Source organism: Mastomys coucha, unplaced genomic scaffold, assembly GCF_008632895.1.
Source record: "Mastomys coucha isolate ucsf_1 unplaced genomic scaffold, UCSF_Mcou_1 pScaffold6, whole genome shotgun sequence".
Classification (NCBI taxonomy): Eukaryota; Metazoa; Chordata; class Mammalia; order Rodentia; family Muridae; genus Mastomys; species Mastomys coucha.
The window spans coordinates 72,093,442-72,109,656 of record NW_022196912.1 but is presented as its reverse complement, the minus strand read 5'-3'; the positions used below and the strand labels follow the sequence as shown (position 1 = coordinate 72,109,656).

The window sequence follows — 16,215 nt, the reverse complement described above, 5'->3', positions numbered from 1 at the left end:
TTGAAATCACGTAACTTTTCTTATCACAATGCAATAAAGCTTTAAAAAAGTGTGCATATCACATAAAATATTTCGAGCCAAGTATAGTGTTGTCTTCTGTCATCTCAGCACTCAAGAGGTTGAGGCAGGAGGATATTGAGTTTAGAGATGGCTTGGATTAGAAAGGGGTAGGGCTGGCTAGAGGTCACAGTAATACCAAAGTAACACAGATTGGGGGGGGGATGGAATGTAACAACCTTACTTTTAAATGATTTTATAATCTGTAATGTTTGTTTATTTCATTACCAAGAAGACAGTAGTCTCAACTATTAGCAATATCTCAGGATCTCAAAAACAAGAATAGCCATTATTCATGTTTTTTTTCCTGAACTTTCAAAATGTCAAAATGTTTGCTATGTTAAAAGGCAGTCTGTAGTTAAAAAAAAAAAAAAAAAAAAAATTCTGACACCATGGGGCTGGGGAGATGGTTCAGCCAAGAAAGGCTAGGCTCACAACCAAAAATATAAGAATTCTAACAACAAATCTTAGAATATATGCAGAAAGTGGAACACCTGTTCACTAATGGTTGGGGAGTGAAAATCAATACAAACAGAACTCGTTTTGGAGATCTCTTAAAAGACTAGAACTGTCACCTGGCTGTGTCACTCCTTGCAATGTGCCCAGAGAACTCCTTACCCTATCACAGAGATATCTGTACCTCAAGATTACCACTGAGTTATTCACCTTAGTATGGAAATGTTAGAAAACCATCTCAAAGGATGAATGGTTAATGGAAATCTGGCATGTATGAAAAAATAGAATACTGTTCAGCTCTTTCAAAAATTATTACACAAAATTTGAAAGAAAATAAATGAATTTAGAAAGTATAATATTAAGCGAGGTCACACAATCTCAGAAACAAACATGTTCCTTATAGTCAGCTCCTAGCTTAAATTATCTATATCTACATTATGTAAACAACTGTACATACGGGGACAGTATAACATATAGAAACAAAAAGAGTATTAGGTGATGAGGAAATAAGAAATCCAGATGATAGTTGCGTGTTTCATAAAAGCAATATAAAACTAATTGGTTTTCTCATTTTTTTCCTTGTGTATAGGTTTGTTATTATAATTATTATTACAGTTACTCTCAAGTGGGTGAGCATCCTCACAGATCCATCCCACCTCTCCTTCCATCCACATCCACATCATTTTTGTCTCTCCTGTTTGGAAAATAAAGAGGCATCTGAATAATAATAATAATAATAATAATAACAATAATAATAATAAAACAAGATAAAATAAAATAAGATTAAAGGAGTCAGAATAGTACAAAATAAACAGAAAAAGGGAGTCAAAGAAAAAGCACAAGAAACAAATAAACACAGAGATATGCAAGTTGATGTCTGCACACACAGGAATCCTCTAAAAACAAAACAAAACAATCTGAGAAGCTATAATATATATGTAAAGGACCTGTAAAGTAAATTATTTAATAAAATAATGAATAAGTATCCTAACAAAACATTATAACAAAACCCCACAAAGATGTTATTAAGGTCATTTTGTGATAGCTGTCTTCTGGGTGTAGCCTCTGTCCTTAAGAGTGGTTTGTCCTAGAGATGCACCCCCCCCCACCTCCTGACCCCCACTCAGTTGTAGATTCCCATTCATTTTCATAGCCATCTAACCATCTCTCCTGCTCTTCCCCACACCTGATCCTGAGCCCCCATTCTTCTCCCCATCCCCCTCCTTTCCAGTTCCCTCCCTCCATCTGCCTCTTATGACTATTTTATTATCCCTTCTAAGTGAGATTCAGGCTTCTTTGCTCAGGCCTTCCTTCTTATTTAGCTTCTTTGTTTGGGTCTGTGGAGTGTAATATGGTATCTGTATTTTATGGCTTAATATCCACTTACAAGTGAGTACATACCATGCATGTCCTTTTGGATCTATGTTACCTCACTCTGAATGATAGTCTCAAGTTCTATTCATTTGTCTGCAAAAGTCATGATGTCTTTGATTTAATAGTTAAATAGTATTCCATTGTATAGATGTACCACATTTTCTTTATCCATTCTTCACCTGAGGGACATCTAGATTGTTTCCAGTTTCTGGCTATCATGAATAAAGATGCTATGAACATAGTTGAGCAAGTGTCTTTGTGGAATGTTGGAGAGATTTGGGGAGATGCCCAGGAAAGGTATAGGTGGGTCTTGAGGTATAACTATTCTCAGTTTTTCTGAGAAACCATCAAATTGATTTAAAAAATGACTGTACAAGTTTGCATTCCTGCCAGCAATGAAGTGTTCTTCTTGTTCCACATCCTCACCAGTATGTGCTATCTCTTGAGATTTTGATCTTAGTCATTCTGATAGGTTTACACCATGGAAACTCAGAGTTGTTTTGCTTTGCATTTCCCTGATGACTAAGAACCTTGAACATTTCTTTAAGTGCTTCTTGGCCATTATGATTCCTTTGTTCTGAATTCCTTGTTTAGCTCTGTACCTCATTTTTAAATTGGGCTTTTGGGTTGTTGGTGTTAAACTTCTTGAATTCTTAGTAAATTTTGAGTAAGGCCTTTAGCAGATGTTGGGTTGGTGAAGGTACTTTCCCCATTTTTAGTCTGGTAAGTCTTCATTTTTTCTTATTTCTATACTTTCTCTGGTGTTGATATCTGGTTTTACTCCATTGTGGTTTGACAGAATACAAGGCCTTATTTTTGTGTTTTATAAAATGATTTTTGGAAAAGGTTCCATGTGCTGCTAAGACAAAACCCATATGGAAACCCACTACTGTAGAAACTTCCATATGTGTCTGTGTGTGTGTGTATGCACATGTCTTAATATATATATATATATATATATATATATATATATATATATATATATATATATATATAAAGACTTTAAATGTAGTTACATTGTAATGAGGCGCACATTTAGATATCACATGATACCAAATAAAAAAACCATAGTATCAGGAATGGGTTACCTTCTTTTGATTTGTTGCCCAAAGTCATCCCATGAATCCCTGAAATTAACAGCTGTTTTATGGCATCTGGCTCCTCTCCATCCAGAACTTAATGACAAGTTGCTGAAAATATCACTTACTTGAGTCATAAACATGGAGAAATGGAGTGGGTGCTGACCTCAAAACTTCCTCCCTGGGGGCTGGTGAGATGGCTCAGTGGGTAAGAGCACCGACTGCTCTTTGGAAGGTCATGATTTCAAATCCCAGCAACCACATGGTGGCTCACAACCAACCATAATGAAATCTGACGCCCCCTTCTGGTGTGTCTGAAGACAGCTAGAGTGTACTCATTTATAAGAATAAATAAATCTTAAAAACAAAACAAAACAACAAAAAAAACCCTTCCTCCCTACCAGCCACTGGCTTTTGTAATGCTGGAAGGTGCTATGAACAACAGTGCCAGAGGAGCACAGTAATCATTGCATTCACCCAGCTCTGAACCCTTTTAAGATACAATCACGACTGGTTTGGCAAATGTTAAGGCCACTGTTGTATTAGTAGCACAAATGTTAAGGGTTTAATCAAGCATTTTCTGGTTGGATTCAAGGCCCTCTTCATGAATTGGAACCTATACCTAGCACTGTTATTGAGGACACCAACCAATGGAAAAATAGGTCTGAGGAAGAAGCTACCACTACTACTACTATTCTGCCAAACAGGCAATATTAAAATGACCCTTCATGACTTAGCACTATACCCCCATAGATAAGTGTGTCTTTCTGCTTTCATCAGAGGAACTTCTTGCATTTGATGGCAATTAACACAGAGACCCATAGCTGGTCAATGTACAGAGCACGAGAGACTTTGGTTACACAGCCATAAATGGGAAAGCGATATTACACCCCTTCTTCAAGTGTCAGGTATATTGGTAGAAGAGGAAGTGTTAGCCTAATAAGAGCTAGCGGTTGTGGATGATTTTAAAGAAAGAGTGCTTTGTACACAATATAGCAGTTGCGCATATAAATCCACAGAGACTATGACAGGATGCACAAAGCCTATGTAAGTTGAAACATAACATCCCATCACAAAACAAGAGGATTGCTAAGGAAACCCAGGCCTAGTTGAGATGCAACTGCACTTTGGTAGCTGCTGAGAGAGGGTGAGTTCGTTTTCTTCGATGGTGTGATTTGTTGTATATGGACCACATTCAAGGGCAGGCCCCCACACCAAGAACAGCTGGGTGTCACAAACTAGACTCAATGGGGAAAGAGCAGAAAGGGAGAGAAGAGAACAATAAATTAGTTACATAGAGAGACAGTAATAGTAGTGGATATGGATAAGTTGATATAGGGATGAATATGATTAAAATACATTGTATGAAGTTTGCAAAGAAGTACTAAAATATTATCTAAAAATCCTTGATAATTTAAAAAAAGAATGCCTATTAATATTCACCAAAGCATCTGGTATTATCTTCCAGCATGAAAAATAATTTAAAAAGAATTTTCTGGTTGTTAGTATAAACAGACATTTAGTTGAAGAATAAAAGAAAACCTAAAAGTGTTTCCTTGTAAAGTGATCGTGGCTTTGCCATCATTACCACATCACAAATTTCTATATAATACATGATCATTAACTTTTTTTTAAAAACCAAATGTACCTCCAGTATGCTTTTGACATTTTAGTGTAATTGAGTCAAAAAAGAAGCAAAATTTTGAACTCTTCAACTTAGTAAAGTTTAAATTTATTAGTGTGATTGATAATAGTATGATTTATAATACTGAAAATATTGCTGAGATTAAACATTTCCAAAGAAGTCATTTCTAAAAATGTTCCAATGTTCATTTAGATGCAGTCTGAATAATAATTCAGTTAATATTATAATGATATGTATAAATGGACTGATAGTTTCATAGCAAATGTACCATCTATAACTTGAGTGACAACTAGAAATGCAATCACCAAATGAAGAGTAAGATTTCTCCAATAATCAATTAAAACTAAGATTTAGAATAAGTTGATGTGGGCCTGAAGATGGCTCAGTGGTTAAGAGGACTTGTTCTCTTGTAGAGGACCAGCGTCTGTTTCCCAGAACCCAGTTTAAGGTCTACAACTCTGTCACTCCAGCTCCAGCGACCTCATGCCCTCTTCTGGCCTCTAAGAGTACTAGATATGTCCGTGGTGCACATACACACATGCAGGCAAACACTAATAGATGTAAAATAAAACTGTATGAACTTTAAAGAAAAAGAATCAGGAGATGTATTATAAATGACTATATTTTTAAAATTATATTTAAGGTTACCATGAATAAAATTTAAAAATACAATAAAAGTCAGCATTATGTATGCATGGCAGAAATTTTTAAGAGCTTCACTTCATATAGAAGTGAAGAAAGGATAAGTCGATGAAATATTTCAAAAACTGATTCTTCCACTTCTCTTTTCCAGGAATTTAAGCCAACTTTAGTTAACAGATAGAACATCCAAATCAGATTTTTGAAGAAAAAATAAAGGTCAAATAGAAAAAGATTTTAGTGTAGTAGCTTTCTCAGGACATGAGTTTATATGTTACCTTAAATATTATAGTCTAAAGAAATTTCCATTAAACATGTTATTTCTTTTTGTTTTAAACTTCCAGGTGTCTTACATGGTCTACTGTTTTCTAAGTTTAATAACTTCTCAGAAGCCTGCATGTAATTTTTTCAACAGCTGTCACCATTTTTGCACATTTGCCATTAACATGCAAAAGTGACAAATTTATGGTATTTCTCACAGTTACTATATGTTAATGATTATCAAATTAGGATTTTTATCTTAGGCCCTGTTTAACTTAAAACAGCCATAACATATTATGCACATGATCTATACTAATAATGAATTATCATGCTTGGTGGAAGATAACTTTAGAACACTTATTTTCCATTTTGCATGTATATACACATTTAAAAATGATACTATACTTTATTCTCATAAAATTACTTATTTTAGGAGCTAATTGAAAATAAACATGGTAATACGTAATTATTATCTATATTTTTGGTCTATTCATAAATTTAATAGAAAATAGATTGGTAGCAAGCCTATCAGTATAAAATTGAAAATAATTTATAGGAAAGTCTTTTATTAAATTTCACAATTTATACAAACTAAAAATGTTTTATACATTTTTCACTATGTTTATAGGATGCATGCCTGTATGGGTGTGTGCCTGTGTAGGTGTATGACTGTGTGAGTTTATGCCTGTATATACGACTGTGTGGGTGTTTGCTTGCATAGATGCCTACTCTTGTGCAGGTGTGTGCCTGTGTGGGTATATGCCTGTGTAGATGTATGACTGTGTGGGTGTTTGCATGTGTAGATGTATGTTCTTGTGTAGGTGTGTGTCTGTGTGGGTACATGCCTGTGAGGTATATGACTATGTGGGTGTGTGGCTGTGTAGGTGTATGCCTGTGTAGGTATATGACTGTGTGGGTGTCTGCCTGTGTAGATGTATGTTCTTATGTAGGTGTGAACCTGCATGGGTGTTTGCCTGTGTAGATGCCTGTTCGTGTATGCTGTTCATGTGGAGGTCAGAGATTAACATTGGGTGTCCTTTTAGTTGCTCTCCATCTCCTTCTTGGAGACAGGATCTCTCTGAAACTGAGCTCATAGACTTCAGTACACTGAGTACCCAGAAAGCACCAAGCACCCATTGGACTCTGTTCTCCATATTAGGGTCACAGGTGTACATTCTGGTACCCAGTGTCTCATGTGAGTGCTAGGTACCTTGGCTCAAGACCCTATACTTGTATAGCAACTGAACCACCACCACAGCCTCTACTCATTTTTTAAAGGATGTTTTGTCAGTTTTGGTTCAATATATAATACTTTTAATACCCTGATATCTATTTGTAATCTAAAATAAAAATGAATTTATGGGAAGTAAGTATAATACAATCCTAGCCCTAGCAAATCTCTTACTGCACAACAAAAAAAAAAAATGACATTTTTTGTTCATCGTAGCCTAAGCTTTTTAACTGTATACAAGCCCCTTGTGAGCAGAGATGAGTACTTCCAAGACACTCTGCTAAAAACTGAAGGAACTTAAGGTAGAATGAAAAGTCTTGAGCATTGCATCCAGTACTAAGACTCATATAATGTGTTTTTCTCATGAAGACTGGCTCGGTATTCCAAGGAGATAGATAGAACGTGTCATAAACTGGACCTGTCACTTGTTCTCAAGTTCTAGTTGAATACAATTCAATGCATTTCTTTTCTTTTCTTTTAACATTTTACATATTCCTTCAGTTTCCAAACGTGTGCCCAGGTACTTGAAGCAGCGTCAGTTCTCTGGGTGACAGGCACAACAACACGTTATAAATTATAATAAATTAGATTACACATTGTGACAAAGGCTGATGGTTTATTATTTCTTTTGGAGTGGTCATTTTTTATTAAGTATAGAAGCTAATAACATAAAAGCAGAAAGAAAATGAATATATACCAGAGTTTATTAATATACAACCACTCAAAATATAGAAATGTGTTTTTTTCATGTACACATACATGAAATAAAGTAATACCATAACAGAAGGGTGCTGTCTCTGTGTTTAAAGAGGAGGTTGTTGGCAAACAGCACAGCTCACTTTTGCTGAAATGTACACAACTGATATATGCAGCACAGAAAGCTGGCACCGAGGGCTTACAACCTTAATTTGCTGGCAAGGAGGAACAGCCATTTACCTTCAGAGCACGTTCCTGATTGTTTTCAGCAGTCGGCTGTCTCGTGTTGTTTGCTGAAGTCTGGTTCTGCTCTTTCAGGCGATGAAGCTCCTGGTGCAGCCGTTTGCACTGACACAAGGGAAGAATCCCATTAAGTAAAGGAGTTTGCATTTTTTTTTAACCAAGCCATATGAATTAATGTAAATAACACCACTGTATTCTCTCAAAGACAAGGGGTTTGTTTTTAGCAATGACAATGGTGGGAAAAATACAGTTGCATACAAACAACATAACATTATTAACTTTGTTACTTCAGCTACAATTTTCAATTAGTCTTATTATAAATATTGTACTGAAAATGTTTAGCTTTATAAAATTAAGGTCAAACTATATTCAAGTTATTCTACCCACTGGCCAAATATTTTCGGTCACACACGCACTGCTGAATTAAAAGCATGAAACTAAAGTCACATTGAATTTTTAATAAACTACAACAATACAGTCTATGGTCAACTTCTATTAATCTTTTAAAAATAAAAATGTGTTAGGGGACAATCTATATTTTTTATTTATTTAAAACATTTTACATAATAACTATAGAAACTATAAAATAATTATGGTGCAAATGACATAAAATATTGAACCCATGGTTCATTAAAGAAATTAAAAGTTATTCCTTATTTTGTCTATTTTATAAAATGATATACTTGAGTAATAACCAATACATATGCATATTGATTAATAATCTGGACAATACCCTTTCTAGAAAAATTGATAAATGGCTACTTGCCATAATGAATAAAAAAATGATTAGTTTTCATGGTATAATCAAAATGCAGCGATAATCCATATTGATGCTTCTTACTTGGACCTCAATTATAATAGATATATTATATCTGTATCAGTACTTCCTTGTAGTAATATATAAATTGTTTAAAAAGAAAGAGTCTTAACAGACTCTTGGTGTTGATTTAGATTACATGATGTTGATATAAATACATAAAATTGACTGTACCCAGCTCATGCATATAAAATACTGTTAGGACATTTACAAATTAAATAAACTAACCACAAAAAAAATCAAGATATTTGAGGTTTAACTATGCTGATTGCTTTGTTTTAGATAAATTCTGGGTATCTGAGGAGATGACTTGGGAGGAAAATTATTTGATGTATAAAGGAGGCCCTGAGTTTGCATCACCAGCAACATATGTCTGTAATTGCAGTTCTCCTTTAGCACAGTGGGATGTGGAAACAGGTGAATGCCCAGAAGCCTGTGGTCCAGCTAGCTCATCTCAAATCAGGTGGGAAATGAAGACTGATACCTGATGTTCTCAAAATTCCACATGTATGTCATGGCATGGCTATGCCTCTACTCACTCGAATGAAAATGTAAGTATATACATATGTACACATTACAAGCACACAAAGGCAAGGCTATCTGAAATCTGATGTGGTGCTCACTGGTTAAGTGACAGCTCTCTTGAATTGCCATGTTCATTCTACCACATGTTATATGACAACCTAATCCACCCTTCACATTTTTAAAATTATGTGAAAACTTTGTGACATATTTCCTCTAATTTTTATTTGAAGAGAATACATGATTATCATTACAGTTTATCTTTATTTTTTTCTCATAAGAACAAACATTTTGTCTCATAGTAAAAACAAAACTTATAACCTATGAGAATAAATGACATAAATATCAAGACAGCTTTTGTTCTACTATGATAATCTGTTTCAATTAATTTTATAATTACATGATTAAGTGTCAAAAATTAAAGATGAAATGACCTATGGAAGTTCAAAGGCAAAGTAAATTTCAGCTGTAGAATAAAAATTGTTTTCCATGAAATAGAGTAATAAAGATATGGGGTTATTTCAGATATATTATCTTGTAAGAAGAAACTGAAGAAAAATATGAAAGAAAAAGAATGAAGATAGATACATCAAGGGAATATTGGAAAAATGATGAACATCAAAAGTTGTCTAACCCAAGGGAACTTTATCCATGATATCTAAACAACATGGCTGTCTAAACAAGACCTGAAGAAGTACAGCACACACAGCCATGCTAACACTGAAGGGGAAAAAGACGCAAAGATAAAGAACTACAGGCAGTTAATGAGAGCAAGAGAAGCAGTCCTCCTTACTAGCCATCCAATACCAAGTAGTCATCTCTGAAATCATATACATACAAGCAGCACTGAACAGATTAAGCAGGCTGTATTTATATATTTACACACACACACACACACACACACACACACACACACACAACTCTGTCTCACACACACACACAGACACACACACACACACAAGCACACCAATAACTATTAAAAGAAGAGACCATGTTTCTGAGAGGAAACAAGGTAAGTGTAGGGTTTGTGGGAGGGAGGGAGGGAGTGAGAAGAGGGAAGGGAGAAAATGATGTAATTATATTTTAATTTAAAATTTTAGAAGAAGTTGTCTGGCAACCTGTTCTTTTTATCACAGGAAATCTGAAATGACTTCAAAATAAGAACTTTTGCCATACACTGATGAAAAAACAATGATAAAACATTCTTTGCTTAAGATCTATGTGTTGAACTTATTTTCTTTGCTAATGAGCTTTGGACTTAATATTAATTTGAGATTCATAGAAAGTGAGAGAACAAACAATTGTTCTGAAATTAGAATAGAATGAAAGTTTTTACTACATATAAACTTATGGTTTATATTTAACTATATTGAAGATTTCTTAAGACCTACTTAATCCTATATGATTTCTTTATGTAATATTATGTAATATGTAATTCTATATATTTCAAATTGAACACACAATGAAATATTCACATATTTTTTCTTTTTCTTATTTTTTGTAAAGTCTTTAGTTTTGAAATTTATTTTGAAAGTGAATTTTAATGTTTATCTACCAGCAGATGTGATATCATATCATATTGTTGTAATTTATGATTTTAAATATTTGTAAAATAAAGATCTTAACCTTTTAATCTACACTTAAATTTTCTTTGGCATTTAAAATTTTAATTTGTGGTGTAAAATATGAACAAAGAGAGAGATAGTGACACAACAGAAACTGTTGTATCCATGGTGAAAAAAACAGATATCAAATGAAAGTTATAATTTTTAAGGTTATGAAAAACTGAGACCTCTGTAACAAATTTATTTTTTCTTGTACTTTGCTAATATTTTTGTCTAAAAACCACATATTCTGAAGTGAAGTGTTTTTTCATCAAACCAATATTTATTAGTCAATTACTTTGCTAGGTAGTTACAGGTGATGAGGATATAGAATTTGACAAAGTAAATAGAAATAGCTATCCTCAGAAAAAGTGGAAATGAACACAAAATAGAGTACAGTAAAGATGAAAATGTTACAGAGAAACACAGAAGGAAGCTTAAGGAGTGCTAAGAGAATAAGGAGATAATTTCTAATTTAAATAAAGATATAAGGGAGGAAAATACATGTGAAAAAGGTCTAAAACCACGATGTAGTAACATCTTTGTGCGACAGCGTGTCTTTGTGAAATGTGACTGAAAAAGAAGAAAGAGCCGTGCAAAGGCTCTGAGGTGGAAGCCTGTCTGATGTCCTAAGTATCAGGGTGAGCTATGGTGGGAGAATGTGCAAAACAGGAGAACAGTAGCAACTGAGATCAAAGCTGAGTTCCCTAGAAAGTCAAAGAGTATACACAGAGGGAGCCAGGACTCCAGATAAGTATGTAGCAGAGGATGGCCTTATCTGACATCAACGGAAGGGGAGGGAGGCTTGATGCCCTAGTGTAGGGTCATGCTAGAGGGATGAGGGGAGAGTGGGTGATAGGTGGAGGGGCACCCTCATAGAGGCAAAGGGGAGGGGAAGAGGGGGGATGAGATGGGAGGAATTTGTAGAGGGGTAACCAGGAAGTGAGATATCATTTGAAATGTAAATGAATAAAATGATTTATTAAAAAAAAAAAAGAAAGTCTACTCTAAGGTACAAAAGTTGCTGCCACGCTTAGACAAGAGACGCACCTTGACCCCCCTCACATCTATATAAGCTCAATCTTCCAGCTACAGGTAGAACAATCTAAGAAAGCCAGGGCAGAAGCAGAAAGTTTAGCTGGGAGCTTAAGGGGCAGTCTAGAAGAGGGGAGGTGACTCAGACTCCAGCCAAGTGGTACTGGACTGAGCAAGAAGTAAACTGAGTATGATTTGGAAGGATGGACAAACACCATTGCCTTCTGTCTAGCACCAGTTCTTTACATGTTGTTTCTCGGTGCTAGGATAAACACATGATCAAAAGCAACTTGTGGTGGACAGAGCTTACTTGGCTTTCCTTTTCTGATCATAGTCTACCATGCTGAGAAGTCAGGGCAGGAATTCAAGCTGGAACAGAGGCAGGAACACTGCAAGTGGGCTCCCTTTCTTACACAACCTAAGAACACCTGTCCAGAAATGGCACTGCCCACAGAGAGCTGGGCCCTCCCACATCAGCCATCAATCGTGAAAATGTTCCAGACTTGCCCATGCGTCAATCTTATGGGGACAATTTCTCAGTTGAGTTTTCTTCTTCATAGGCTACTCTAGTTCTGTCAACAGAAACTAATCTGCATAGCACGCTTAGTCTCCTTGCCCTTGAGTTTAAAAAAAATGCTTCCAACATATAATTAATATAGTTTGGTAGATATGCTAATCATATTAGGGAAATTATTTTTATTCCTACCCTACACCTTTTGCTCTTACGCCTCCTCTGTAAAATTCTGTTGAATTCATTTTTTACCAACTGTGTTAATCTCTTGGATTACCTCAGTTTTCTAATATAATACAATCCTTATTATGACATGGTCTCCCTGGCAACCACATATATTGTTTACATCCATCTGTGTAAATAGATGTATACATTTGAAAGTTAAAAGGCTTTAATCTGGTCTATAATTTATTTCATATGACAGGTAAATTCCTGTGACAGATGTACATGGCTAGTACTTTCTAGTGACATTTCAAAGCTGAATTTGATTCATAGGCAAAGGAGGAGGAGGATAAGGAGGAAGAGAAGGAGGAGGAGGAAGAGGAGAAAGAAGAAGAGGAGGAGAAGGAGGAAGAAGAGGAGGAGGAGGAAGAAGAGGAGAAGGAGGAAGAGGAGGAGGAGGAGAAAACTTTATTTCTATGAAACATTTTATATAAAATAATTCTTCAAAAGGAATTAGTAGATATGCCCCCATCAAACCATTTGTATCTCTCCCGTAGATTTACTTGTGTGTTTGTCTGTTTATTTATTTCTAGAAGCACAGCTTTCAAAACGTCTGTTTATTGAAATCATTCCTTCTCTGGAAATGTGATTAGTTGCCCCCCCCCATGCATTCAGTAGGAACATATATTGTGGTAAATGTTGAGTCTCTGTCAATGTGATGTATTCTGTAATTCTCATATTATTGTTGTTAATGTGCAGTCAACCTGATATAACTCTAATTCCTTTATATAGTGATTTATTTCTCTTTTTTTCAATTTTTTATTAGATATTTTCTTTATTTACATTTCAAATGTTATCCCATTTCCTGGTTTCCACTCTGAAAACCACCTAACCATCCCCGATCCCTGCTCACCAACCCACACTCTCCTGTTTGCAGGCCCTGGCATTCCCCTACACTGGGGCACAAAGCCTTCACAGGACCAAGGGCTTCTCCTCTCATTGATAACCCACTAAGCCATCCTCTGCTATACATATGCAGCTGGAGCCATGAGTCCCCCCATGTGTACTCTTTAGTTGGTGGTTTAGTCCCTGGGAGCTCTGGGGATACAGGTTAGTTCATATTGTTGACCCTCCTATGGGACTGCAAACCCCTTCAGCTCTTTGGGTCCTTTTTCTAGCTCCTCCATTGGGGACCCTGTGCTCAGTCCAATGGTTGGCTGAGAGCATCCACCTCTGTGTTTGTCAGGCACTGTTAGAGCCTCTCAGGAGACAGCTATATCAGACTCCTGTCAGCAAGCACTTGTTGGCATCCACAATAGTGTCTGGGTTTGGTGACTATATATGCGATTGGTGGTGGGATTGTAAGATGGTACAACCACTCTGGAATTCAGTTTGGAGGTTCCTCTGGAAATTGGACATAGTACTACCAGAGGACCCAGCTATACCACCCCTGGACATATACCCAGAAGATGCTCCAACATGTAATAAGGACACATGCTCCACTATGTTCATAGCTGCCTTACTTATAATAACTAGAAGCTATAAAGAACCCAGATGTCCCTCAACAGAGGAATGGATATAGAAAATGTGGTACATTTACACAATGGAGTACTAGTCAGCTATTAAAAACAATCAATTTATGAAACTCTTAGGAAAATGGATAGATCTGGAGAATTTCATCCTGAGTGATTTATTTTTCAATGGCTGCTCTAACCAACAATATAACTTCTGGTTATATTTAACTCTGGCATTTTGCAGTTCTGGAACATGTACACACACACACACACACACACACACACACACACACACACACACACATCTTGAGATTTCATGTTTCTGAAACCTGAAAAGACATAGCTACTATCTCTTGGAACACTGGCTTCCACAAATTTGGAAAGTTTTTATTGACTAAAATTTAAAAAAACACTTATTTAATGTGTGTGCATGTGTGTGTGTGCACTGTACACATAAACTGGTTAGAGGACAATATATATAGGAGTTCACTAGTTAGACCGTCAAGCCTTGGCAGCTTGACAGGCACTCGAGCCTTTACCCTCTGAGTCATCTCAGTAGTCCTCTCTTATATTGTTTAAATGGTATGTATTTGTATAAATTGCAAATACCCATTATTGACTAAAGTTTCTTGCTTCTTTCTTCAGCTACTCTCTCTCTGGTATTCACTTTCTTTAAAATTTCAATGATTACAGTATTTATTCATACATGCATTTTTATATTCTTTTTAATTCTGTCTATCTGCCCCCCCCCATATTGTTATTTCCTGTATGGTTTTCAGTTTAAATACACTGTTTTATGTTTCCATGTTTTTCTAGCACAGCAAACTATTAGGCCTTAAGCTTGTGCACTTTTATTCGTCCCTCACAGCATTTCACTTCGACATCAACTCCATGCCAGCTAAGATCACTGTAGCCATGGCTGCTGATGAAGCCATGGTTTCTGTTTCAGGAGGCACTGTTACAGTCACATCTGCTGCAGACAGCTTGCAGCAGTTTTTGGAGACTTTGACCATGGTAAGTCTTAATGATGTTTTCATGACTTAATCCATCTAGCAGCTATTCTTACTCAGGAAGGAGTCAGCACCTCCTGGATGACTCAGTAATGATTTGTGACTGGGGCAAATGTGAGGCTTAAGACTGGGGCATATGTGATACATGTCTGATGGAACAGGAACTATACAGACAGCAGGCTGTGACTGGTGGGACCACGGCCCATGCACTGTCCCTGCCTGGGAAAGCTTCTTCCCAGTGGGAGTTTCTACTGTGGTTTCTATCACAAGCAGGGAAGGACAAGCTGGTTGGATGAACGTCAGTGGACATACTAGAGCTTTTAGTCTGATCAATGGCTGAAAAGGAGGCTGAAAAGCTACAAAGAATAACTGAAGGTTTAAATTACTCGGGGTCAGTGACTGTGAGGATCAAGAGGTAACATAAGACTGGAACTCTCAGACACTGACCAAATCCCAGAGAGCTACTAGGAGTTAAAAGCCAAGGACCAGGAGCCATAAAATTAAGAACTGAAGGCATCAATACCCCAAACTCGAGAGCTCTAACACTCTCCTGGGTTCTGGGCTGCTGGCATTCAAAGCCCAGAGCAATAAGATTCTAACTAAATCACACAGTCACAGGCTTTGAAATTTTAGAGTCAAGAATTAGAGCTCAAGCATCTGGGTTCTGAGTTTGCTTTGGCCTAAACACCTACAAGAGTTGTAAGCCTCCAGCTTTAACAGCTTGGAGCTATGACCAGTAGTTCTCAGAAGCTACATCTACAAGAGTGAGCTTGTATATCTAGCTCATAACCCTGGGGCTATCATCACTAAGGGAATTGCTCTTTGCCTATTTGTGATTTTTACTCCAATAGAACAAAAGGGCTTTCACTTGTAGTGTCACCAAGTTTGGTATTTCTGAAGTCTATAGAATTTGAAAATTACACCAGGTGTTCCATGATCTTATGGAATTTTCATAATTATGATGGAATGGCATTGTGGTTATTATAGTTTGAATGTAAAACAATCCTATAAAGACTATGTGCTTCAGACCCATAGAAGTTAAGTAACAAGGAGGGCTCAAGGGGGAGTGCACGGATCTCATTATGAAAGGGAAATAGGATAGACATCTCTAGTGGATGGGGAGAGTCTGGATGTGGTGGGAATTGGAACAGGAGTACACAGGTACACGGAGGATAGAGGGAGAGTATGGGATGAGACAACTGGAATCAAAAGACATCTCTGAGTCAGCTAGAAACACAAGGCAACGAAAAGTCCCAGAAATCTATGAGGGTGACCTTGCTAAGACATCTAGTAATGGGGGATATGTAGCCTGAAGCAGTCATCTCCTCCACCCAGTCAAGACTTCCAGTGGAGGGACTG

General features: G+C 36.5%; 1 protein-coding gene across 2 annotated transcripts in view; it reads right to left on the bottom strand.

Moving 5' to 3' along the window:
* The window catches only part of Mipol1 (mirror-image polydactyly 1), a 293,032-nt gene that overhangs the window by 138,751 nt on the left and 138,066 nt on the right, over positions 1 to 16,215 (bottom strand). For both annotated transcript variants that reach the window (XM_031356719.1, XM_031356720.1), the window contains exon 8: positions 7,679 to 7,786. In XM_031356719.1, coding sequence (XP_031212579.1) covers positions 7,679 to 7,786 — 108 coding nt within the window. The remainder of the gene's footprint in view (positions 1 to 7,678; positions 7,787 to 16,215) is intronic.